Source organism: Conger conger, chromosome 19 (assembly GCF_963514075.1).
Source record: "Conger conger chromosome 19, fConCon1.1, whole genome shotgun sequence".
NCBI lineage: Eukaryota > Metazoa > Chordata > Actinopteri > Anguilliformes > Congridae > Conger > Conger conger.
The window spans coordinates 3,443,606-3,468,658 of NC_083778.1; the positions used below are offsets into that span (position 1 = coordinate 3,443,606).

At 44.3% G+C, this 25,053-nt stretch overlaps 1 protein-coding gene across 1 annotated transcript in view; it reads right to left on the reverse strand.

The window, feature by feature from the left end:
• LOC133119285 (NACHT, LRR and PYD domains-containing protein 3-like) overlaps nucleotides 1-25,053 on the reverse strand; it is a gene marked incomplete at its 5' end in the record, with an annotated part of 166,188 nt that overhangs the window by 15,222 nt on the left and 125,913 nt on the right. The window contains one exon of the mRNA XM_061229813.1: nucleotides 7,878-8,051. Within this exon, the coding sequence (XP_061085797.1) occupies nucleotides 7,878-8,051 (174 nt within the window). The remainder of the gene's footprint in view (nucleotides 1-7,877; nucleotides 8,052-25,053) is intronic.

Consider the following 25,053-nt stretch of genomic DNA (forward strand, 5'->3'; position numbering starts at 1 on the left):
AGGAGTTGGAGGATGAATTACACTCGGCCATAAGTTGAATGTCCTTTGTGGATCCTTTATGGCGACACACGAAGGAGCATCTAGAGAAAGTGCTAGGATGGTGGAAACTCCCTACTGGAGGGGTATATGAGATAAAGTGTTGGGAAACTCCCTTTAAGGTATGGGGAAACGACAGTGAGACAAATAACAGTGATGATGAATAGGCCCATTAGATGGGGCGCGAGAGTTAGTGTTGTATTTCTGTACAAGTTTCAGGATATATAAGGAGTGAGCTTTTAGACGTTAAAAAAGGCTCTTAGGACTTCGCTTGACGAGGAGGGTGGGACGGCGCGAGACGACTATATTTGGGGCATGGGTGGTAATTATATTTTATATTACTTATAAGGTAGAAGGTAGCATTGTTAGGTGATTTAAAGTTATAAGTTTCCTTTCATTTTTATGTCTTTTATTTTTCAGTAAGATACTATATAAGGTAGGAATAAAGTAGAAAAGTTTAGGGGTGTTCGTGCCCACAATATTCTAGGAGTAGCTTTTATCTCCCTGAAGGGGGAGTCATAGGAAAAGGCCAAAGAGGATGGATATTTGCTGGGTGAACTTTATAAACGTCCGGTGAAAGGTGAATTAGAAAACAAAGGGGTTATATGAACCTTATGTGAATCACGTAAATGCACCGGTATACGGTTGAAAGAATATAAAGCAATGTATGTGATTAGCAAGCTGAAAGATGATATTTAACCTGTGAGCTGTATAATTCTATTTACTTGACTACAATAAAATATGCTTAATCATAATTATAATTGAGTGGAATTGAGTCAACTAGAAAAACTACAGTGAATACAGGAGATCATATAACAGCGTTGCGTCACACCACTTCACATCGAGACTGGGCTGGAAGTTCAGTAGAACTTACCAGTTCTCCAGGACGTTCAAAGATACTGAAAGGAAAAGAGAGTTCGTCTCCGAGACACCTCCTCGTGGGGTACTGCTCGTGGGAACGTGAGGTCATACCCCCCGAACCAAACACACACACACACACACACACCCCACACACACTCATACACACACACCCATTGAATACCTGCATAAATAAAACTAGAACGTTATGCCGTGGTCTGGGTGAATACTCTTTTCTGGATGGCACTTTGCCCCATCCATCACCCTCCCCCTACCTCTCCTTGTGCTTTCCTCAGACTGCAACAGGTCGAGAAGATTATAAAAAATAAATACAATAATCACAATACAAAGACAAAATAACATCTTCCATACGATATATACTTCTATACTAATATATTGATTGAGGTCCACTGATTGAAGTTTTTCTATCTGTATCTACATTACTGAGCTTGCTAGTTTGCCAATCTGCCGCTGTTAGTTCTCTAGTTCTAAAAGCCACTGCCTTCAAGGTGTCACAGACCTTGGAGTATTCAGTGACTGATTGTGGTCGACTAGCGCCATCTACAGCATATCCAATGAAACTGTTACTGCGGAAATCCACAGAATTCCACGGGAGAATGACTCCCTGTGGAATGCCATAGTTTCACACTCATTTTAAATGACTCCAACTGCAGGTGAAAAATATTTAACTGAAAAAAAATTCTGTTTCTTTAAAATATTTTAAACTTTTAAATCCTGAGTTTTAAATCCCTCATTCAAGCTTTTAATGCTTTATAAATGGAGAAGGGCTTGATTTGGGTGAACTGTGATATTCTGGATTATGTACTGTATGTAAAAATGTGGAGATTATGGAGAAGAATATGTTCTTTGAAATGGCATTTACAATTCATTTATCAAAATGGGTGAAATAACTGGATAAAAATTACCCTGTAACATTACTCCTTCTCATGCTTCATGTCTTGTACATTTCTGTTGCCTCATTTATCAAACGTGAGCCAAACAAACTTGACCGTGAATCATTCGGAAATGCATTGACACAAATAATGAGGGATGGATCAAAGCTTTCAGTTTTGTGGTTTTATTGTTCCATCCATTCATTTATATTTTATTTTAATTTGCAGTGGCAAAATTATTTTAATAAGCCAATTGAATATTCAAATTATTTATCATATAAAAAACACAACTGGATTCAACATTAAAATGGGTGATGATTCATTTGGGTAATCCTGATAAATTCATGCTAAATTGGAATTGAAGATGAATTCCATAAAACGCGTAAATACAGTTTGCTATGAATAAGGCGTACCTGTCATAGCTTAGAAAGTCCTCCAGAGTGCGAGATGCGACCAAAAATCTGTCTGCCTGACATTTAGCAGGTCTGTCTCTGTGTGACTGCGGTGCCCGTTACACCTGTCCCCGGCCCTGAAAGGCCCAGCCCAGACCCAACATCATCGTCGGAGGTAACCGCTCCACCACCTGTCTCCCCTGTCCCCGGGAAGATGCCTAATCCTGACCTAACATCTTCATCTGACTCCGAGCCAGAGCCAGAGCAGACCACATACAAAAAGGCCAAAATATACTGCCTTTCGCAAAGAATGGCCTGTCCAATTTCCGTGGCTCAGATATGATAAAACGGCCAACATTATGCATTGCATTTATTGCAAAGAGTGCGGCCAAAGCATGGCTGGGAACAGTGCTTTTGCTGTCGGAGCATCGACGTTCCGAATTGAAACATTAAAAAAGCACAATGTCTCCAAGAAACACGTCCTGGGCGTGACAGGTGCGTGGCGGGCAGAGGAGCCCCCCTCCCCACAGCGTTTCAGTTAGCACACACTTTCAGTTGAAGATGTGGTTCTGAATGGGATAATTAAATTATCGAACCTGGTAGCATTATGTACATGTTTAACAAGCACAAATATGGTTATAACATGTGAGACATTATAATCTAATCAATAAACATGATGCATCCACCTCCACACTGTATTAGAATATGGACACTTAACCATTCCACAGTCAACACTGCCCTCTGCTGGGTTCAAGTAGCGAAATTTCTCGCACCTGTTGGCCGACAAAAATGGTTTACAACATTGCAAAAAAGTAATAGAAATAGGTGAAGATATAACTTTGCAAGCTAACTTGCCACATGATTGTAGTTGAGTAATAATGAGTAATAGATGTGAAACCTGTGTTTAGGCTACTGTAGCCGGAGCTGTTAAAATAGGCACAGAGAAAATAAAGCGGCTGTCAGAATTGTGGGACAGAGGAACCAAGAGCAGACTCGGGGAGAAGGTGAAAACAGGCAGGCTTTAATGAACAACGGGTAGATCCAGAACACAAGGCAGAAACAGGTAATGGTCAAAAATCCATGCAGACAGGTACATAAAGGGCACACAGAAGGGTGGTCGGATAACAGGCAGAGAACAGGAAGGAAGTCCACACAGACGAAGGCACAAAATTATTCAAATTTTTTTTTTTTAAGTCCAAAGCCAGAGAGAGATCAAAAACAGGAAATCCAAAATCAGAACAGACCAGACGGAATTACAGGGGTGAAGGCATGAGGTACAGGAGGCTAGAACCGGGACAGGAAAATACAGGGACAGACTTAGAATACAGGGTATGGCGAACAAGCGTTGAGCAAACAAAACATTTGTTGCACATATACCGGTCTAACAAGTAGAAAAAAGAATCAGGTGTGTGACCTGGGGAACAGATAAGGAACAGGTGAAATAAATGACAAGAGACAGGAAGGAAGTACATATAAGGAGTGGGAGGCGGAGACAAATGGAGCACAGGTGAAACAAACAAATGAGTGAATGGAGAAGGAAACAGGCTACGGAAAGCACAGAGGTAACAAAAGCTTTAGTCTTTCCCGGCCCTGACATTCCACTGCTTAGCCCCATTTTACTCCGCACGCAGCACGGCTCCAGTGTGTATACAGCACCTAGGACACCGCAGAACATTTTACACCGGCTCCATTCCTTTTTATTCCTGTCCTATGTGGCACATACGCAGTGAAGTAAGCCAATTAGAAACAAATTATGTTTACATGTTAGTATGTTTACACCGAATTTTGAAAACGTCTTTCATCTTTTCTCTGCCATCTCTTTAAATTGCCTGAAATGTAATTCCTTACTCCTTAAGGTATTTTAGAGGCATCAATTCATGCTAATCCTGCGCATCAGTTTTTGATTGGTATTCATCAGCATAGTTTGGTTCCCATCACACATAAATTTAGACACAGATTTGCTGAAAAATTGATAAATGAGGCCCACTGTGTGTAAACAAATGAGAAAAGCCTAGCCGAGTCCGGTTGCTTTTCCTGTCGGTCCTCCACATTCTTCTTTGTCGATGGAACAGCCTAGACAACGCAAATGAATGCAAACTGCTGACGATGTCATTGTCACAGCACTTTTTGACTTACTGCATTAGCACTATAGAAAGGCCAAATTCAAGTTGGTTCTCCACAAAAGTATAGGGTTTGCAATCTTGCATATGCACCCGACCATCAACTGTTGGAAATATTAAGTTCAAATGTAATACATCATATAACTATATGGTAATATGTATTTAATATGCACTCACATCAAAAGCCATATTAATGTGATAATCAATGAAAACAACATGATTGGTAGCCATAAATATGAAATATATAATATTTGCACTAAGTTTTATTAAGACACATTCACTGTTAGTTATACTGCATCCTTTTTACTGTTTGTATGCACTTCGGGAAAAGACCACTAGGGCTCCCTCTGGAGCTGGAATGGTCCGAGAGGGGAGCAAGGGTTTCAGGTGTGGGTCCTGCGGGCCCTCAAGGAAAAGGTGGAGGGAACATGTATTTTAGAACCACACTGATTCCACAATACTAAGCACAATTGGTGCCAAACCAATCAGAGTTGACTTATCTTCATCACGTATTGAGAAATCATAGGTTTCTAAGGGTGCATTGATGCTATAGTACTTCACAAACATTATATCACGAATGCGACGTTAAAAAAAAAATTGCCATTATAAAAGAATTCAACCACATACGTCATAACTCTTAAACCACCCAAAGCTCATGCACACATTATGCAGCTTGCTGACACCCCCAGACCTATTGTCCTGCCTACTACTACTCAGACCTCTTCACAGCAGTGACTGATGGGCCAGTTCTTACACCTAGGTCACTTCTACATCTACAATGGTTTCAGGTTTCATTTGGCAGTTTGCTTCTGCGTCAACACAAACTGAAAAGAAAGGAAAACTTGGTGCTTTTACATATTTCCTGTCGCAGCGGGTAATCTGGTAACCAGAAAACAATGATAGTGTTGGCTTCTGCTTTTGGATTTCCTCAGAGCAATAGAGAGAGAGTTGTGTCAATGGAGGGTGAAAACACTGGGCGGTCATGTGATTCTTGTCGGCTTCAAATACTTTCAAATATCATTGGTTAACATTAAATTAATGAGGAGACGTAATTTAAGCAACATTAGATTAGATTAGATGCCATGCATTTTAAAATATGCCGAATGGCCTTTAATTTTTTTAAATATTACAAATTCTACAGGTTACAACCCTAAACACAGACAACAAACAGAGGGCTCCACAACATTTAACAGCTGGACAACAATAAATGGTGACAAAGTAACAAAGACATTTACGTGTGTGTTATTTTAAATGAGCGATTTAACTGTTCGGGTGTGAATATGGAGTGGATGTGTTGCGTGTGTTTGCCCTGGGAAACGTGAGCTAGCAGCCGGGTGTGCACCCCCAAACTTAGTGCACTCTATGGAAATAGTGATATGAAACCAAAAATGTGATATGAAAAGGAAAAACAAACACAAACACCGTATGATTATGGCGGTTTGGTGTAGGTAGTGTCCCGCTCACAGCCAGGGACAGAGCCCTCTGGCACAAATGAGTAAAACCACACCACCAAAGCAGTCCATAGTACCATCATAACAGTTTCATAAAGATAAACGTCACTAAAAATCGTCTGGAAAATCAAACTCCCAGAGACATTCATGGCTACTGTTGACATCACATCAGTGTAGCCCATGTCACTGGCTTTTTAGAGTGGTGTAACATGATTCTGTAAATGCGGAAAGTGCACCACTGAAGGAAAAAGGTTAGGAAATGCTGGACTAAAGTCACGGAGCAGTCACAGCAAAGATGTTGAAAATAACAGTAAACTGAAAGAGCCAGAAATCACAGAGTGTTTTTTAAGATTCATTTATTAAATAAACCAAAGACCTTAGGTGCAGTAGTGGGAAATGATTGAAATAACGCACCGTAGCAACTGTAGCAACAGTAACAAGCGCTTTAACAAAAAATTGGTCCAAGGATAAAAGTAAAACACACTTATAGGCTGATGTATTGGATGGCTTTGAATTATCTTGGAAAGTAAGAGCATGCTGTTTGTCTTTAATTTAGCAGAACATTACATTACATCTCAGTTATTTAGCTGACAGTTGATAAGACAAAGCAGGAGCCAATCCCCCGGGATCAATGTGGGGCTAAGGGCCTTGCTCAAGGGTTCAGCAGCAGCATGGATCTTATTGCAGCTTCACTGGGGCTTGAACCACCAACCTTCTAGATCCCAGTCAAGCACTTTAGCCACTACGCTACAGGCTGCCCCCTAAACTCAGGCTGAAATTTTTGATTTTTGTTAACTGTGATTAATTCATCTGTGACTAGCTGCTAAATCATCCCCAATTTGAAACATTCCAGTGGATACTTCCGGGAATTGATGCAATATACGGGTCGGAGTGCAGGTTTAAAAGCACACATTAATTAAACAATGAGCTATCGAGTTCAGAAGCGTGGTTACCTGTAGGTCTATAAAAGGCATCTATAAGGTTGACAGTTGCCGTACAAAACTGTAGAAAAATCACAGAAAAATCACACGAAAACAAGAAAACCACAGAGATGCCAAAAACAGGGACCACCTCCGAATCATTTACATTTACATTTTAGTCATTTGGCAGACGCTTTTAATCCAAAGCGACTTACAAGTGCATAGGTTCTACCATAAGTCAAAGCATCACATCCAGAACTAGAAAAATACACCTGGAATCAGTGCAAGTACGCAAGAGCACCGATTGGGACACAGCCGAGGAATGTCCAAATGCCAGCCCGACTTGCTCATCCTGCCAGCTGAGTGAATGGCTCTCGCTTGTCCCGACTGCGGAGCTTCTCTACTCTAGCTCCCCAGTGATGAAACAACCTCCCCATTGCTATAAGATCTGCTCACTCACTGCCCATTTTCTACCACAGTCTGAAGACTCACCTCTTCACACTGTACCTTGACTCCTCTGCGGGAGTCTGCTCATCTATTGTCACTTATCTTCACCAGTCTCAGACTTTAGCCCCGTGTTGTATTATCTACTTTAATCTAGGACCTTCACATGTGTATTTGTCTCAGTACAGTAGTTCCTGACCGTATTACTTACAGTACCTTGCGTACTATGCAAATTGGACCTGTTCTGTTGTTTGTTATATGACCTTGATTTGACCTTGAAGTGTCTGCTGAATAAAATGTAATGTGATGTTTGCGCAGAAATCACAGAATACGTCACTTCCGTGACAAACACACAGCCATAATTATTAATATAGAATATCATTATTTTACTATATTATTTTATATTCTATCCTACTATATACTGTAAAATAGAATGATCTTTTTCTTCTTGTGTTTATAGTTGTAAAAGAAAATGGAAAGGAAGTCTGTGCACCTCCCCATCATAGAAAAAATGTGATCATTGCATTACCCATCTCAGAGGTACTATGGATCGCTTCTTCATCAAAAATTCTGTGAGACCTCCTCCCCTGCCTGTAGTAACTTATATTGATGCCAATTGCACATGACAGTAGTTTGTCACTACAACTGTTTTAAAAAAAAGCTGAAATGCTACTATGTAAATGCCCCTGCATTTTGCTTTTATTGCCCCTTTTAAAAATTGCACATTTCCAACCCCGATTGAAGGGTTTGTGTTTGTACTCACCCCAGTCTCTGCAGTTTACAGTGTGGGTCCTCCAGTCCAGCAGAGAGCGCTCTCACTCCTGAATCCTGCAGCTCGTTGTCTCTCAGCTCCAGATCACTCAGCTCTGAGTGAGGAGAACGCAAGACTGAGGCCAGAACATCACAGCAGCCCTCTGTGAGATTACACCAACCCAGCCTGTGGAGAAACCACATACAGACACACAAACATTAAAATTCACTGGAGATTGTAATAATGTTCACCTTGCTAGTTCATACATATGTCATTTCCTATTTGGCTATGCATCCCTGAGTGCTACATGCTCTGGTAACCATTCATATAAGGGATAGGTCTGGTCCATTGTCTCCATTGCGTCCAAGCCGTGCCAATATCCACGATGTTCACAAATCTTTTAATTTTACTCTAGTTTAGATCACCGTAATCTACTTTGTAACCTAAATTAACTTCATGTTATCATCACGCCGCTAGTAGCCTCCCAAAGTAAAACAAAATGAGTTATTTTGTCCTTTGACCATCTCAGCGATTGTCGGCAAGACCACCAAAGCCTGCTGAAGCAAATGTCTCATGACGACGCTATGAATTATTTAAATAACTGCACGTTATCTGAATGTGTCCAGATAAACGTTTACACAAATGAGCTAGCTAACGTTAGTGCAGTGGGGATACATTATTGCAATAGCGTTAGCAATATCGTTACTTATCAACCAATAAACTACTGTTCAGGAAGAATACATTCACCATAAAACATAGTTCCATTAAAAATACATTCATATAAAGTTTGTCTTGTCTTTCTTTTGTGAACATTCTTAAAGATAAATGTAATAATTGTCGTATCAAAGTGTTATGTAACTCAAACCAGTGGTATATCGTGGATATTGACACAGCTAGGGGGTGTAAATGGCCTAATCAACCAAGTAATTTAAATATGATGACTTCTTAGTATTCTGGCCATTAATTTCGAAATATTCACTTAGCTAAATGGAAAACCACATTCAATTCAAAATTACGTTCTTCCCAGTTTATCTATGGCCTAAGTGTGACAGTAACCATGACGACATTGTTTAAAACGTCGGTTGGAAGAGTCGGTCGGTTACCGCGGCTATGATAGCTGGTTTACTGTAAGCTTTGTTCATTTTATAAAAATACAATTGTACACAGCTTATAGCCATCACTCGTCAAAAAGCGTTCGCCTCAAACTGTTCCCCTGCACTGTTGTTACTGTTACTAGCCAAACTAGCCAAACGAACATAGCTTAATGTTAAATTACCTCATGAAGTCTACCACTATCACAGACAATTTATACATGCACCGGTAAATAAAATAAAATACCAGTCAACAAAAGAACGTGCAACTTCCTAACCAGTAATGATATTATTTCTCAGATCTGCTGCGAAACTACACCCGCTAACAGCTGAAGCAGAGCTGGAGGCCCTTAGCTACATTCAATTTAATTTGCCACGTTTCCACCCACTTCTGGATTCCGTTTAAATCCTCGTTAATTATTTTGGTAGATTCCAAACAGTTCGCAAACCCTCCCAGTTTGGTATCATCTCCAAATTGAATCCACTCTGAAATGCCTCCTGAAATTTCTACATCTTCATTTAGATAATGAGTCTTATAGTACTATGGTACATTTTTAGACGTGTATTTTTTATAAAATACATAGTAGGCTACTAAATGTTGTATTTCCAGAGCACTACATATGTGTAGAGATCTCACATACAATATTGACCAGTTGGCTAAATAGTGATAATAAAAGAAACAAACAAAAAAAAAGTTATCCGATATGACCTTTGTGACTAACTTAAATATATGAACACATTTGCTGAAAATAAAATTTACTAAATATCATTCTAATGAAGATAAAAATCACTTTAATTAGCATTTTTTTAACCTATATTTTTTATTCTAAACGGGAAGATTTCATTTGCCACTGGCCCATAATCATTTTGAACCTTCCCCAATAATGCGGTAAGGTTATGTTCTAAATTAGATTTTCTGACCTCAATAGCTCTTCAAAAAAACAGACAATAGTGTTCAAAATAACCGTTTCGTAAGGTCAGAGAACGCAGCACTGTCACGTTTCAGGTCTGTCTCGCCATGTTTTATGTTTATTCGTGTGTCTTAGTCACGTAGTGTCTTATCATGTATTATGTTAGTCTAGGTTCGTCATGTTGTTTAGTTTATTTCTTGTTACGATTTATTTTCTCGTCATGTCTAGTTATGTTTCGTTACGATTATATTACCTGGTTATGTTGGGTGATTATCGTCTTAGTTTCGCTTTGTGTTATGTTTCGATGCATGTTTATTGTTACGTTAACTGGTCGTTGTTATGCATACACTTTTACATGTTTTTCCGCAAACCTTGCGTTCCGCCTTTTCTCTCTCTCTCTCTCGTTCTGTCCTTCACTCCCCTAGTGTTTCTATTTGTCTATTTACTAAAACTACTAACGCTAGATCAGGATTGGGTAGAAACTAACAAGACTAATCATGTGTTCATGTTACCTTACGTTTCTCGTGCATGTCATTTACTAATTTACTAATGCTAGGGCAGGATAGGTTTATTACTAACGATTACTAATCTCCTTGTTAAACTTGTCATCCATCGCACCTGTTTTCCATTTCCTTGCTACGCTCTAACTAATTGTCTACACCTGTCTACACCTGCATTTATAGCCCAGTCGCGCAACTGTTCACTGCGAAATTGTCTGCCTCTGTTTTCCACGCAACTCTTGAGCATTATTTACTGTTTGATTACACGTTACGATCCACGCCTGTTTACTGACCATCGATTATTGATTTCTGTTTTGTGACCTTCGTTTGTTTATTGACTACGTCCCCGCCTACCGTTTTTGTACTTTTGCCCCGCTGATTGTTTCATGGTTTCGACTCCCGCTTCGCCCACGACTACGCCTCTGCCTGCCGTCCGCCTGTTCATCTGCCCCGCTGACAGCTCTCCTGCTACCGGACCTCCCTGCACGCCTACCGACTACGAGATTGCCTCTTCCCTCGGCACCGTGCTTTTTGTTTGTTTTGTATTTGTTTGGCTGGATCTTCGTGTATGGACTTTGCTTGTATTGACTACGCTCCTGGGACTCGTCCCGAATAAAGCCCTAACGGGACTTTATTTTACTATTGTTTCTGAGTCGTGCATTTTGGGTCCAACCCCCACGCACCCGTCTCAGAACAATTTCGCCACTATGGACCCTGCTGACTCAACTGCCATGTTCCACGCCCTCCAGGAACAAGGAGCCATCGTCCGGCAGCATTCACAAGGAATCTCCGAGCTTCACCTAGAGATTCGTGAACTGTGTGCAGAGATGAGGAGGCTCGCCGTTGCGGTCCTGCCACAACCACGGGAGGAACCCACCCACCCACCCACTTCCCCGGCGGTCAACCCCTCGGGAGCCTGGCAATTCCGGGAGCCCCAACAACCCCCCCCGGAGAGGTTCGGTGGAGAACCTGAGAGGTGCAAGGCGTTCCTACTCCAGTGCGAGTTTGTATTCAAACAACAGCCCCAGACCTACAACAGCGACGACCGTCGGATTGGCTATGTGATGGGACTACTCAAGGGGAGGGAGTTGGATTGGGCTCCCTCCCCGTTACCCAGCCTTCGCCGACGAGATTCGAAAGGTGTTCCAACACGCATCCAGCGACCAGGAGCCATCCCAGAGACTGATTGCTCTGCGCCAGGGACGGAAGACCGCGGCAGACCACTCCATCGACTTCCGCACCCTCGCAGCAGCTACTAGTTGGAACGATGCAGCTTTGGCGAATCTCTTCCTGGCCAGCCTGAGCGAGACGCTCCAGGACAAGTTGGCGCGACTGGACCCCATCACCCAGCTCGACCAACTCGTGCGCACCACAATCCGCCTGGACAACCGCGCCAGACAACGCCGGTCGGAGAGACCGATCCTTCCCGGCAACCCGTACCCCAGGCAGGGCCCAAGTCCTCGACGAGAGGAGCAGCAGTCGGAGGGATCCGAACCCATGGACCTGTCCCGGGCTGGTACCAGAGTCTCTACCGAGGAACGAGCACGCCGCAGAACCACCGGTTCGTGTTTCTACTGTGGGAGGCCGGGTCACACCCAGGCTCGGTGCTCCTTCAGGACCAGGCGACCAGTAGAGGTGAGAGCAGTCGACAGGCATGAGGGTGCTGACAGAGAGAACCATCGTCCCACGCTCATCACGCTGTTGATTCTTCCCGACAGAACAACCCGGATTAACGCGTTGGTGGATTCTGGAGCGGACGCCAATCTCATCGACGAAGTGTTGGTGTCCGAACTGAACATTCCCACCCTCCCTCTACCCCACCCTGAGAATGCGCGGTCGCTGGATGGAAGGACTTTCTGCCGCATGACGCACATTACCATTCCCTGTCAACTGGTCATTTCTGGGAACCATCGAGAGATGATCCAGTTCCGCGTCATCCAGTCCCCCAATGACCAACTCATCTTGGGATTACCCTGGCTCCAGAAACACAACCCCACGATCAACTGGAGTTCCAATCAAGTTCAAGCCTGGGATTCTAGATGTCATCAGTCCTGCTTGCGTTCCGCTCCACCACCAGCAGAGGGAGCACCAGCTCCACCACAGACTCCCAAGCCCTCCCTGGAAAGGGTTCCCACACCTTACCATGACCTGGGCGCAGTGTTCTCCAAGATACAAGCTCAGTCTCTGCCGCCTCATCGACCCTACGACTGCGCCATCGAGCTCCTTCCTGGTTCGTCACTTCCCTCAAGTCGCCTTTACAACGTCTCCAGACCTGAAAGGGAGGCTATGGAGACATACATCCGTGACTGCCTGGCTAACGGACTAATTCGCCCTTCTTCCTCTCCCGTCGGTGCGGGATTCTTCTTCGTCCAGAAGAAGGATGGCTCCCTACGCCCGTGCATCGACTACAGGGAGCTGAACAACATCACGGTGAGGAACAAGTATCCTCTGCCCCTGATGGACTCCGCGTTCCACCCACTTCACGAGGCCACCATCTTCACCAAGCTGGATCTTCGCAACGCGTACCACCTGGTCCGGATCCGTGAGGGCGATGAATGGAAGACCGCCTTCAATACCTCTCTCGGACACTTTGAATACCTGGTCATGCCATTCGGCCTCACCAATGCTCCTGCTGTGTTCCAGGCCCCGGTGAATGACGTTCTTCGGGACTTGTTGGGTCGCCATGTGTTCGTCTACCTGGATGACATCTTGATCTACTCCACTAATGCCAAGGATCATGAAAACCACGTCAGGCAAGTTCTACAAAGGCTTCTAGAAAACAAATTGTTTGTCAAGGCAGAGAAGTGCGTCTTCCACTCCGACACAGTTGAGTTCCTTGGGTTTATCCTTGAGAAGGGACAGATCAGGGCGGATCCCAAGAAGATTCTGGCGGTCACCGACTGGCCCACACCCACCTCACGCAAGCAACTCCAGCGCTTCTTGGGATTCGCCAATTTCTACCGTAGGTTCATCCGTTCCTATAGTCAAGTGGTCTCCCCCCTAACCAAGCTCACGTCCCCAGCGGTGCCATTCCGGTGGAGCCCCGAAGCTGAGACGGCCTTCACCAAGGTCAAGAGACTGTTCGCTTCCGCTCCCATCCTGGTACACCCCGACCCCACCCGCCAGTTTGTGGTCGAGACGGATGCTTCCGACACAGGGGTGGGAGCAGTGCTCTCTCAGGTGGCGGCCGCTGACAACCGACTACACCCCTGCGCCTTCTTCTCCAAGAAGCTGTCCCCGGCGGAGAGGAACTACGACGTTGGAAACCGTGAGCTGCTGGCAGTCAAACTGGCGCTGGAGGAGTGGAGACATTGGCTGGAGGGGGCCGAGAAGCCGTTCATCGTTTGGACCGACCACAAGAACCTGGCATACCTCCAGACAGCCAAAAGGCTGAATTCTCGACAGGCGAGATGGGCGCTGTTCTTCGGGAGGTTCAACTTCTCTCTGACCTACCGTCCAGGTTCGAAGAACGTTAAGCCCGATGCCCTGTCCCGTCAATTCAACACCTGTTCTGAGCGTGAGATCCCCGAGAACATCCTTCCTACCTCCTGCACCATCGGATCTGTCACATGGAAGATCGAGGCGGTGATCCAGAGGGCTCTACGGGAGGAGCCCGATCCCAGGTCCAACCCCGGATTACGCCTATACGTCCCCTCAGCCGCTCGGACACAGGTGCTGCAATGGGCCCATTCATCCCTCCTTTCCTGCCATCCCGGCTTTACCCGCACCTTGGCGGTGCTGAAGCGGAGATTCTGGTGGAGTGCCATGATCCCCGACACCAGACGCTTCATCAAGGCCTGCACCACATGCGCCAGAAGCAAAGCATCTCACCAGGCCCCTGCTGGACTGCTTCAACCATTGCCGGTGCCCAGCCGACCCTGGAGTCACATCGGAGTGGACTTCGTGACCGGACTTCCCCTTTCCGAGGGTAACACCACCATCCTGACGGTGGTGGACCGATTCAGCAAAGCGGTACACTTCATCCCCCTGGCTGGATTGCCCACCGCCCAAGAGACCGCGGATGTTCTGGTGAGAGAGGTGTTCCGCATCCACGGACTTCCATCGGACATCGTATCTGACTGCGGCCCCCAATTCATTTCCCAAGTCTGGAAAGCGTTCTGCGTGGCCCTCGGGGCCACAGCTAGCCTCTCTTCGGGCTACCACCCTCAATCCAATGGCCAAACTGAGAGGGCCAATCAGGACCTGGGGGCCGCTCTACGCTGCGTATCGGCCAAGAACCCAGCCGGCTGGAGCAAGATGCTTACCTGGGTGGAGTACGCTCACAACACCCTACTCTGCGCTGCCACCGGGAAATCCCCTTTTGAGGTCTCCCTGGGCTACCAACCTCCACTGTTCCCTGACCAAGAAGCCGAGATCGCTGTTCCCTCCCTCGCCATCCACATGAAACGGTGCGCCAAGGTTTGGAGGGATGCCAAGGCCGCGCTGCTAAGCACGGCAGACCGCAATCGGCGTTTTGCTGATCGCCACCGCACTCCAGCTCCAGTCTACAAACCAGGTGACTCCGTCTGGCTGTCCACTAAGGACATTCCCCTCCAAGCCACCTCTCACAAGCTACAACCCCGCTTTATTGGTCCCTTTAAGATCCACAGAATCATCAACCCTTCCTCTGTTAAACTGTCACTCCCTGCTTCCCTTAAGATTCACCCCACATTCCATGTCTCATGTATTAAGCCTGTATCCTCTCACCCCATATGTCCCCCGGATCCCCCACCACCTCCCCCCCGCATTATTGACAACCACCCCGCATTCACTGTTAAGAAACTCTTGAACATTCGTAAGAGGGGCCGTGGGGTGCAATACTTGGTTGACTGGGAGGGCTATGGCCCTGAGGAGCGTTCCTGGGTTCCTGAGACTTCCATCGTGACCACCCTGATAAATTCCAAGGACCGCCAGGAGTCGGTTGTTAAGGGGGGGGTCCTGTCACGTTTCAGGTCTGTCTCGCCATGTTTTATGTTTATTTGTGTGTCTTAGTCACGTAGTGTCTTATCATGTATTATGTTAGTCTAGGTTCGTCATGTTGTTTAGTTTATTTCTTGTTACGATTTATTTTCTCGTCATGTCTAGTTATGTTTCGTTACGATTATATTACCTGGTTATGTTGGGTGATTATCGTCTTAGTTTCGCTTTGTGTTATGTTTCGATGCATGTTTATTGTTACGTTAACTGGTCGTTGTTATGCATACACTTTTACATGTTTTTCCGCAAACCTTGCGTTCCGCCTTTTCTCTCTCTCTCTCTCGTTCTGTCCTTCACTCCCCTAGTGTTTCTATTTGTCTATTTACTAAAACTACTAACGCTAGATCAGGATTGGGTAGAAACTAACAAGACTAATCATGTGTTCATGTTACCTTACGTTTCTCGTGCATGTCATTTACTAATTTACTAATGCTAGGGCAGGATAGGTTTATTACTAACGATTACTAATCTCCTTGTTAAACTTGTCATCCATCGCACCTGTTTTCCATTTCCTTGCTACGCTCTAACTAATTGTCTACACCTGTCTACACCTGCATTTATAGCCCAGTCGCGCAACTGTTCACTGCGAAATTGTCTGCCTCTGTTTTCCACGCAACTCTTGAGCATTATTTACTGTTTGATTACACGTTACGATCCACGCCTGTTTACTGACCATCGATTATTGATTTCTGTTTTGTGACCTTCGTTTGTTTATTGACTACGTCCCCGCCTACCGTTTTTGTACTTTTGCCCCGCTGATTGTTTCATGGTTTCGACTCCCGCTTCGCCCACGACTACGCCTCTGCCTGCCGTCCGCCTGTTCATCTGCCCCGCTGACAGCTCTCCTGCTACCGGACCTCCCTGCACGCCTACCGACTACGAGATTGCCTCTTCCCTCGGCACCGTGCTTTTTGTTTGTTTTGTATTTGTTTGGCTGGATCTTCGTGTATGGACTTTGCTTGTATTGACTACGCTCCTGGGACTCGTCCCGAATAAAGCCCTAACGGGACTTTATTTTACTATTGTTTCTGAGTCGTGCATTTTGGGTCCAACCCCCACGCACCCGTCTCAAGCACAGCGCTTTGTTTGATTTTTCATTGCAGGATACGGGTGTTATGACGAGGGACCTTCCAACATAAAGGCACAACATTTAATTTGTCCATTAAGCTCATTTATTTTTTAATAATATTTATATGTTCGCAAACATTCTTCATTTTTGTGGCTCGGACTGTTCATATTTATGGACAACTAACCTGTTGAGGACCAGGAGGACGTGCGCATACGATCAATTTTATCAACTGAGAAAAAAAAAATTGCATATCCCCTGTGCATTGGACTACGGGTCAACAAATACACCTGACTGAGCCTCACCTCTGCTTATTCACCCTGATGAAGGCCTGTGTGCCGCAACGCGTCGGTGCGTGTTTTTCATTTCTCGCCTATGCATTAGCCGTATAAAAAGTGTTTTTTAACGCACCCATATCAAGAGCGCCTTAGTAGCCATCTTTTTCTCAACATTCTCATCACCCTTGTTCGAAACAGCACCTTGTTTGATTTTACGGTTTGCCACAGACGTACTGCTCTCAGTTTTCTCCATTGTATTACTGTAGTTGGTTGCTATATACCCCTTCTGCCACCAATGACTCTATCCTCTGCACTATAGCGAAATTATTTTGGTTGGTGACATGAACTGGGATTAGTTACGACCAGTGTCTGATGACTTTAAATCTTTGAGCTACTCTCATTGACTTAATACTGACAAACTGCTATGCGGACGATACCCAACTCTTCGTCTCGTTCCCGCCGTCTGATACGCAGGTTTCAGCCTGTATCTCTGCTTGCCTGAGGGACATCCAGAGCTGGATGGACAACCACCATCTAAAGCTCAACCCAGGTAAAACTGAAATGATATTCATCCCTGCTAATACCTCTCCCCATCTGGATCTCTCCATTTCCCTCTGGGATACCACACTCACGCCGTCACCCAGTGCAAGGAACCTCGGCGTGGTGATGGACAGCAGACTGTCCCTTTCCGAGAACATTGCGGCGGTGACCCGGTCTTGCAGGTTCTTCCTATACAACATACGGAGAATCCGCCCCTTTCTCACCCCCTACTCGACCCAGCTCCTGGTCCAAGCGATGGTTCTGTCCCGCCTGGACTACTGCAATTCCCTCTTGGCTGGCCTCCCAGCGTCCGCCATCAGACCCCTCCAACTCATCCAGAATGCAGCAGCTCGTCTGGTCTTCAACCTTCCCAAATACTCACACGTCACCCCCCTGCTTACTTCCCTCCACTGGCTGCCTGTCATGGCTCGCATCAAATTCAAAACATTGGTGCTAGCCTTCCAAGCAGTTAAAGGGTCTTCCCCAGCTTATCTGCAAAAAATCATCAGACCCTACACCCCTGCCAGACCTCTTCGTTCAGCCTCCACAGGCCGCTTGGCACCTCCCCCTCTCAGAACCTCCACCTCACGCTCACGACTACTGTCTGTTCTGGCTCCACGGTGGTGGAACGAACTCCCCGTTGAGGTCAGAACTATAGAATCTCTCCCCACCTTCAAGCGCAAGCTGAAGACACACCTCTTCAAGCAGCACCTCTCCCCATCCCTCCCTACCTCCCTGTGAACCTTAATTGTTGTCTCTGTGACTTGCTTTGTGTATCGGTATTTTAGTTGGCTAGGTAAGCAGTGTTTGGATAGTTAACTTTGGTGACTTTTACTCTGTTTGTTTGTTTGTTCAAAAAAAAAAAAAAAAAAAATTAATTAATTAAAAAAAAGAAATGGCCCTTGTCCTTATCTTTGTTGTACAGGTAGCAGTTGAAATTGTACTTACCTCTAGGGTCTTTCAGCGAACTTATCCCTGGTTATGGGTATGCACTTTGTTGTACGTCGCTCTGGATAAGAGCGTCTGCCAAATGCCAATAATGTAATGTAATGTAAAAATGTTCATCACAAATTTTCTGCGAATGGTGTTTTCTGCAATGACCTTAGTGACCACTGTGCTGTTGCTGCTGTAAGAAATACTAAGATGCCAAAGGCATTATTCATGAGAGAAATCGAAGGCGTTTTATTGAGCAGGGTTTTTATTTTTATTTTTTACATAATTTCTTTCTTTTTAATTGGGGGAGGATATAACTAATCCCTGACGTTGAAACAGCCTGGAAATTATTTTATGATGAGTTCATTACAATCATATAGACACACCCCTTCGTGCAGGTACAGAGTTCAGGGGTGGGATAACTCTTGGTTTTCACCAGAGCTCTCAAGTCTTATTCGTGAACTTTATTTAGCCTGGGCTAAAGCAAGGAAATCAAGGTCTGATATTGATTGGCTTCTTTTTAGACAATTATGAAACAAATGCACTTCTTTCATCAAAAAATCAAGTCAGAGTTTTACTTGTCTGTTACTACAACAAATCTAAATGATCCTAGAAAATTTTGTAAATCTGTTAAGTCAATGTCTGTGAACAATAACTCATGTTTTACTTCCTTAATGAATGACTCAGTTGCTGTTCATGACCAATCTGAAATGTTGAACTGTTTTAATGAGCACTTCATTTCTTCAACCCCTCTGTTTGATTCTGTCTCATCTGCTTCCAGACAACCCTGTGCCGATGAACCTGTGTATAATGGTCAAACCTTCAGCTTTACCTTTACCTTTCCAGTACAGGAAGTGCACAAAGCCCTTAAAGCCTTAGATCCAAGACACTCTGCTGGTCCTGACCGCTAGTTAGCTAGCTGTTTGAAATTGGCAGCTGACATTATAGCTGACCCTTTAACATATAGTTTTAATCTTACCCTGAAATGCCACAAAATCCCAAGGATCTGGAAATCGGCCTGTTATCCCACTGTTAAAAGGGGGAGATCAGAGTCTTTTAAATAATTACAGGCCAATTTCATATTTGTCAGCACTGGCTAAAGTACTTGAAGCTCTTATTAGTGAATGACTTAACTTTTGTAAATGCAAACGCTATCTTATCTACCTACCAATCAGGTTAAGGCTGTGAATGATATTACTGTTGCGCTTGACAATAAGCAACACTGTGTCTCACTTTTTATAGATCTCTCCAAAGCATTTGACACAGTTGACCAAAGCAATCTGAAGCAGAGATTGCTCAATTTTCTCGATTTGATGGTCTCACTTCAGATGTGTAATCTATCCATAAAGGGGTGCCGCAGGGCTCAGTTCTGGTTCCCGTCTTATTTACCATTTATATCAATAGTTTGGGTCATAATGCGCCAAATGCTTCTCTTCATTTCTATGCTGATGATACTGTTACATTATTGGCATTTGGTTTGGGTCATAATGGGTCATAATGTGTGGGTCATAATGTGTCAAATGCTTCTCTTCATTTCTATGCTGATGATACTGTTACATTATTGGCATTTGGCAGACGCTCTTATTCAGAGCGACATTCAACAAAGTGCATACCCATAACTAGGGATAAGTTCGCTGAAAGACCCTAGAGGGAAGTACAATTTCAACTGTTACTTATTGCTGTGCTGCAAATCTTGGCAAAGCCTTTCAGAAGTTGTAAAGTGCTTTTGATTTTGTACTAAATATGCTATGTCAATTGAAAAACTACCATTTATTGTTTCTCTTCAGGGCAAAGAGATTGAGCTTGTTTCCTCACATGAATACTTGTGTATCTTAATTGATGACTGCCTCTCCTTTAAACCACATATTCAGCACCTAGTTACAAAACTGAAATTGGGTTTTTCCTTCAGAAACAAGTCATGCTTTTCTTTTGAGGATAGTGCTTCATTATGGTGAGGTTTTGTACATGCATGCATCCTCTCAGTGCCTCCATGCGATCAACACTGTTTATCATGGTGGTACATTGAGATTCATTACAAATTGTAGGGCTCTCACTCACCATTGTACCTTATATGATTGGGTTGGCTGGCCAGCACTGGCCATCCCTAGACTGAATTGGTATATCCTTATTCATAAGGCAATTCTCGCTCTGCTTCTGTCGTACCTATTGTGGCGCCCCTGCTCCTGCATGTTGCACCAAGTGGGTGGAGAACCCCAGAAGGACCCGCACAACGCAGCCACGCAAACGTTACGCATTAGGAGAGGTATGCGAAGGACTCTATTTTCCCAGAGAGGAGATGGGGAGATCAGCACCCAGGAGAGCGATCCCTCTACCTGCAGTCCAGGACCCCGGACAGCACATGTGAGTGAACAGGGTGGAAAAATACTAACCCAGCTGCAGCTCTTTTCTCTAATGAGCAGGGGAAGAGATTTAAGGCGCGGTCGAGGCTACAAACAGAGTCAGTCGGCGCCTATCCTAAAAGAGCCAGAGACAAGAGAGCGGAAGAGCCAGCGCCGAACCGGATAGAGGACGGACCGTCTACGCCCTGCCGTACCGACCCCACAAACCGGCCCTGAAGGAGACCACACCTTCCCCGACGGCAAACCCAAAGACCCGGAGTCTGACGCCGGACACGTGTGCCTAATAAAACCCCAATCGTACTTACCCTGTACCTCTGTGCTTCCCCCCAGCCCTGACATGGCCCAAGAGGGAAGAAGGAAGGAGGTTCTGGGGCATACTCCGGTCCAGGAAGAACTTGAGTTGATTTTGCCTGAACGGCCCCTTTTATTTCTCCCGTTTTTCCCTACCCTTGCCCTGAGGGGGGCGCTATCACCAATACCCCGAAAAAGATAAAAAGATTTATTTTTTCGGATAATTGCTGACTCTTGTGTCTGGTTTCCAGCTGGGCCCGCCCAATACACCTCAGGATCCACCCCGAGGCACCACACTATGCATTTATACATCACCCACTACACCTCAGGATCCACCCCGAGGCACCACACTATTGTTTACATTTGATCTTTGATCTTTTTATGCTGTCTATTCCCAATGCCCGTACGGAAATGGGGAAAAGGGCCTTTAGGTATTCTGCTCCTTCTGTTTGGAACAGGTTGCAAAAGGACATAAAAATTAAGGAGCGGGTCTCATTAGATGCCTTGAAATCCTATATGAAGAATCTAGAGGCAAACTCAATGGTATGTCTATGTTTTAGCTAGCCTATTTTATATATTTCCTTGATTGCGACATTCTAAATTGCCCTGCTTAATTACCTTGTTGAAAAAAAGGGCTTGAAATGTGGGTACACACTTTCTAAGCATGAATTGTGATTTATTGAAAAAACTTGTATGCGTACATTGACGGAAACTTTGACCCATGCGTACGCACATTATGGAGGCAGAGGGAAATCGTGACCCTGCAGGCAAAGTAGTGAAATACAGACAATATATTCTAATGACAATTTCACTCAATTATTTGGACTCCATATAACATTCAATTCATTTTCATAATGGACTTGGGGCATCAGTTCATCCACACTGATGGATTCAAAGTGTTAAGCAATTCCCCTATTTGTGAAAGGCTTATAAAAGGGCTGGGTGATGCCCGTGCGCAATGATGCGCAATGGCTGCTTTAGCACTGTTGGAGGGCTTTGCCAATGGCAGGCTTCGGATGGAGAGGGTGTTCAGGGACCCAAGATGATGACTGGCTTATGAGCCGATTTTGATATCATTGAGCCTCGTCATGCCATATGTGTGGGATGGCATAATTGGAATGACCCAACGATACATACGGTTTCCCTACACTGCAGGTGAACAAGCCAACGCCAAAGCGCAATTTACAGCGCGTTCCCAAATGTAATCAGTGCGATCGACTGCACTCATATCACTGTAAAAACATTACACGAGGTAGGGATGTGTGTTTTTGTAAACTGATACCATCCCACTTTTTAAACGGTTAACTGTGTAACTGACACTGTTCGTATCTTTTTCTTTTTATAAAAATTGCATTTTCAACTTTATTTTGGGCCATCTTAGAAGTTAGATGTCAACATTGTAAGTTTGATAAAAGCCAAATTGCCAAATTAAAGGTTTACACGTACATTGACATGGTGCAGTGTAACCTCACAGTTACAGCAGTCTAGGCTAGTTCAATCCATGTAGTTTACGTCCAGGCATGCTGGTCGATCGCGTGTCATTTTTAAAAATGTATTGGTTAAAATAAGAATTCTTCATGTTTTTATCCCTCTTCCCTATGGCTTCTGCAAGACAGACTTGATTGGCGTTAAATCTGTAAATATGCTGCTGTTAAGAACTTACAGACAGGGTTGCGCACTCTGTTGGGAGTCCAATATTTGCCTGATATAATATGACACTATAACATATAATACTGAGTCTATTTTACCATAGGCGACTGGCAGAGGATACGAGGAATTAAAGCTAAGTCAGGAGGAACTTATGTCAAGCCAGAATAAACCGCAAAGATTTCCTGCCTTCACAAAGCAGCAGAGTGTGTTCTGATCATTTCATTCAAGGAAGAATATAGCCACAGTCAGCACAAAAGTACTGTTCTGTAGGTGGGAATGAGCTCTTTACAGCCAGCAGAAAAGTCCTGTTCTGTATTTGGGAATGAGCTCCTTAGTCAGCACAAAAGTCCTGTTCTGTAGGTGGGAATGAGCTCTTTACAGTCAGCACAAAAGTCCTGTTCTGTAGGTGGGAATGAGCTCTTTACAGTCAGCACAAAAGTCCTGTTCTGTAGGTGGGAATGAGGTGTACTGTATTGTGAGGAGTACAGCTCCCCTTCATCAGAGAGTGGGGTAAAATTAAGGATTTGATAACAGTTCATAGCAGGTAGTCAACAGTGGAGATGGATGAAGACTGTAATGTGTGACAGACCTGAAACATTTTACTATGCAGGTGGTCAGTCTTTTACCACATCAATCAGACATCCAGCATCCAGTCATCACCTGTGCCCTGATACTACAGACTCCACTGAAACCTTACATTCTGGTCAGGAAACACAAACCTGCCAACCCTAAGGCTCATCAGGTTTTATCCTGCTTTTCTTTGCTGTGATGGAGGAGTAAGAAGAGAGGGATGAGACTAATGTGGACAAAGAAAGAATGCCGATGAACAGAGTAGTAAACTGAGAGAGAAAGAGCTTTTCATCATTTCACTGCATAGAGCCATAATCACTAGTTCTATTTAGTTAAGGTCACACAGAACACCGCACTACTCACCCCAGTCTCTGTAGTTTACAGTTTGGACTCATCAGTCCAGCACACAGCTTCACTCCTGCATCTCCCAGGTTATTGTTGCTGAGGTCCAGATCTCTCAGGGGTGAGTTTGATGACTGGAGAGCTGAGGCCACAATTTCACATGACTCCTCACTTAGGTTACAACTGTGCAGTCTGTAAAGAAGAATGAATACATGATAGAATAAAAAGGTTAGGTAGGATGTAAAAGATAACATCTTTCAGAGTGGACAGTGAGTTAGTTTGCCATGCTGTGGGACATTTGGCACAGTTAATGGTAAGATGTAAAATATAACACACATCTGTCACAGTGGCCAGGGAGTTTGCTTTTTTCCTTTTGGTTTTCTGTGACAAACTTCCCACAAACTTATCCTGTGGGCTCCCTACATAAACATGCACAACAATACTGTAGACACCAAAAAAATAAAAATTAATAGTAAAAGAAAAAATCCCCCAAAAACTGGTTTCACAATTCTTGGCACCCCTGCTTTAATTTTGTGCTGTAGCTGTACCCAAGTACAAGTGATTCCTTTTGTGTCTTTGTGTGTCTTTAGTTGTGAGGCATGGCAGAACTTTAAAATATATCAGATACATTCAGCTACCTGCTGATTCTGTAACTGTTTGATGTTCCACTTTTTTTTTGGTCGGCCTATTGCATCACCGATGTCTTTGACTGTTTTTTGTTTTTTTCTCTGCCCTTAACAATGTTTTTAATGGCTTTTTTCACTTCAATTGGCACAATTATGGTCCTAACAGAAAAAAAGCCAATAACAGAATCCATGGCACTCAAAACAGAAAAAAGCCAATAACAGAATCCATGCCACTCAAAAGGCAAGAATCAAGACTAGATACTGAAAGCTCTCACCCCTTTAGTTTTTATAGATGTGTTTTTCTACACTCAATATGCCATCATGACAAAGTGAAAACACGTTTAATAATCTTCAGGATTTAGGGGCCGTGGTGGCACAACGTGTGGTTACAGTTTGCTGCAGTTGCACACCGGCTACCGGGGTTCGATTCCCGGTCCTGCCAAAAAGTCAAGTTTGGCTGGCCCTCATGGAGCAGCATAATTGGCTCGCTGCTCCAGAGGGAGGGACTTGGCAGGGTCAGCGGATCGCCGCATACAACAGCACCCCGGGCGCCTCAGAATCACGGTCACGAGCATGAGACGAGACGGCTTGAAGAAGGCGTGAGGGACGAGGTGTGAGCGGTGTCTCTAATGCTGGCTCTAATCGAATCAGTCGGGGTACAACTGGCTACCAAATTGGGAGAAAAAGGGAAAAATCTGAAAATAAATGTCATTAAAAAACAAAATAAATCTTCATGATTATACAGAGAATCTTTCAACAATAAGCTAAACTATTGAAGTTGTCTTCTTCCCTACAGTGCTACAAGTCAGTTGTAATAACAACAGGATGTATGTTGTACCAAACTGTAATATCACTTTAAGGAATCTTCTGCTGCTGTGTTGGCTACCTGTGACGTGCTCCAGTCCACTCTCTCCTCCTCTGACCATTCGCTCATTTGTGCCTCCTCCTCACCTATTCCTCCATTTATTTACACATCCTCACCACTTCTCACTTCTATCTTTCTGTTTCTTACCGCTCTTCATTGGCAGTTGTGCTTTCTCTTCTATTTCTGTC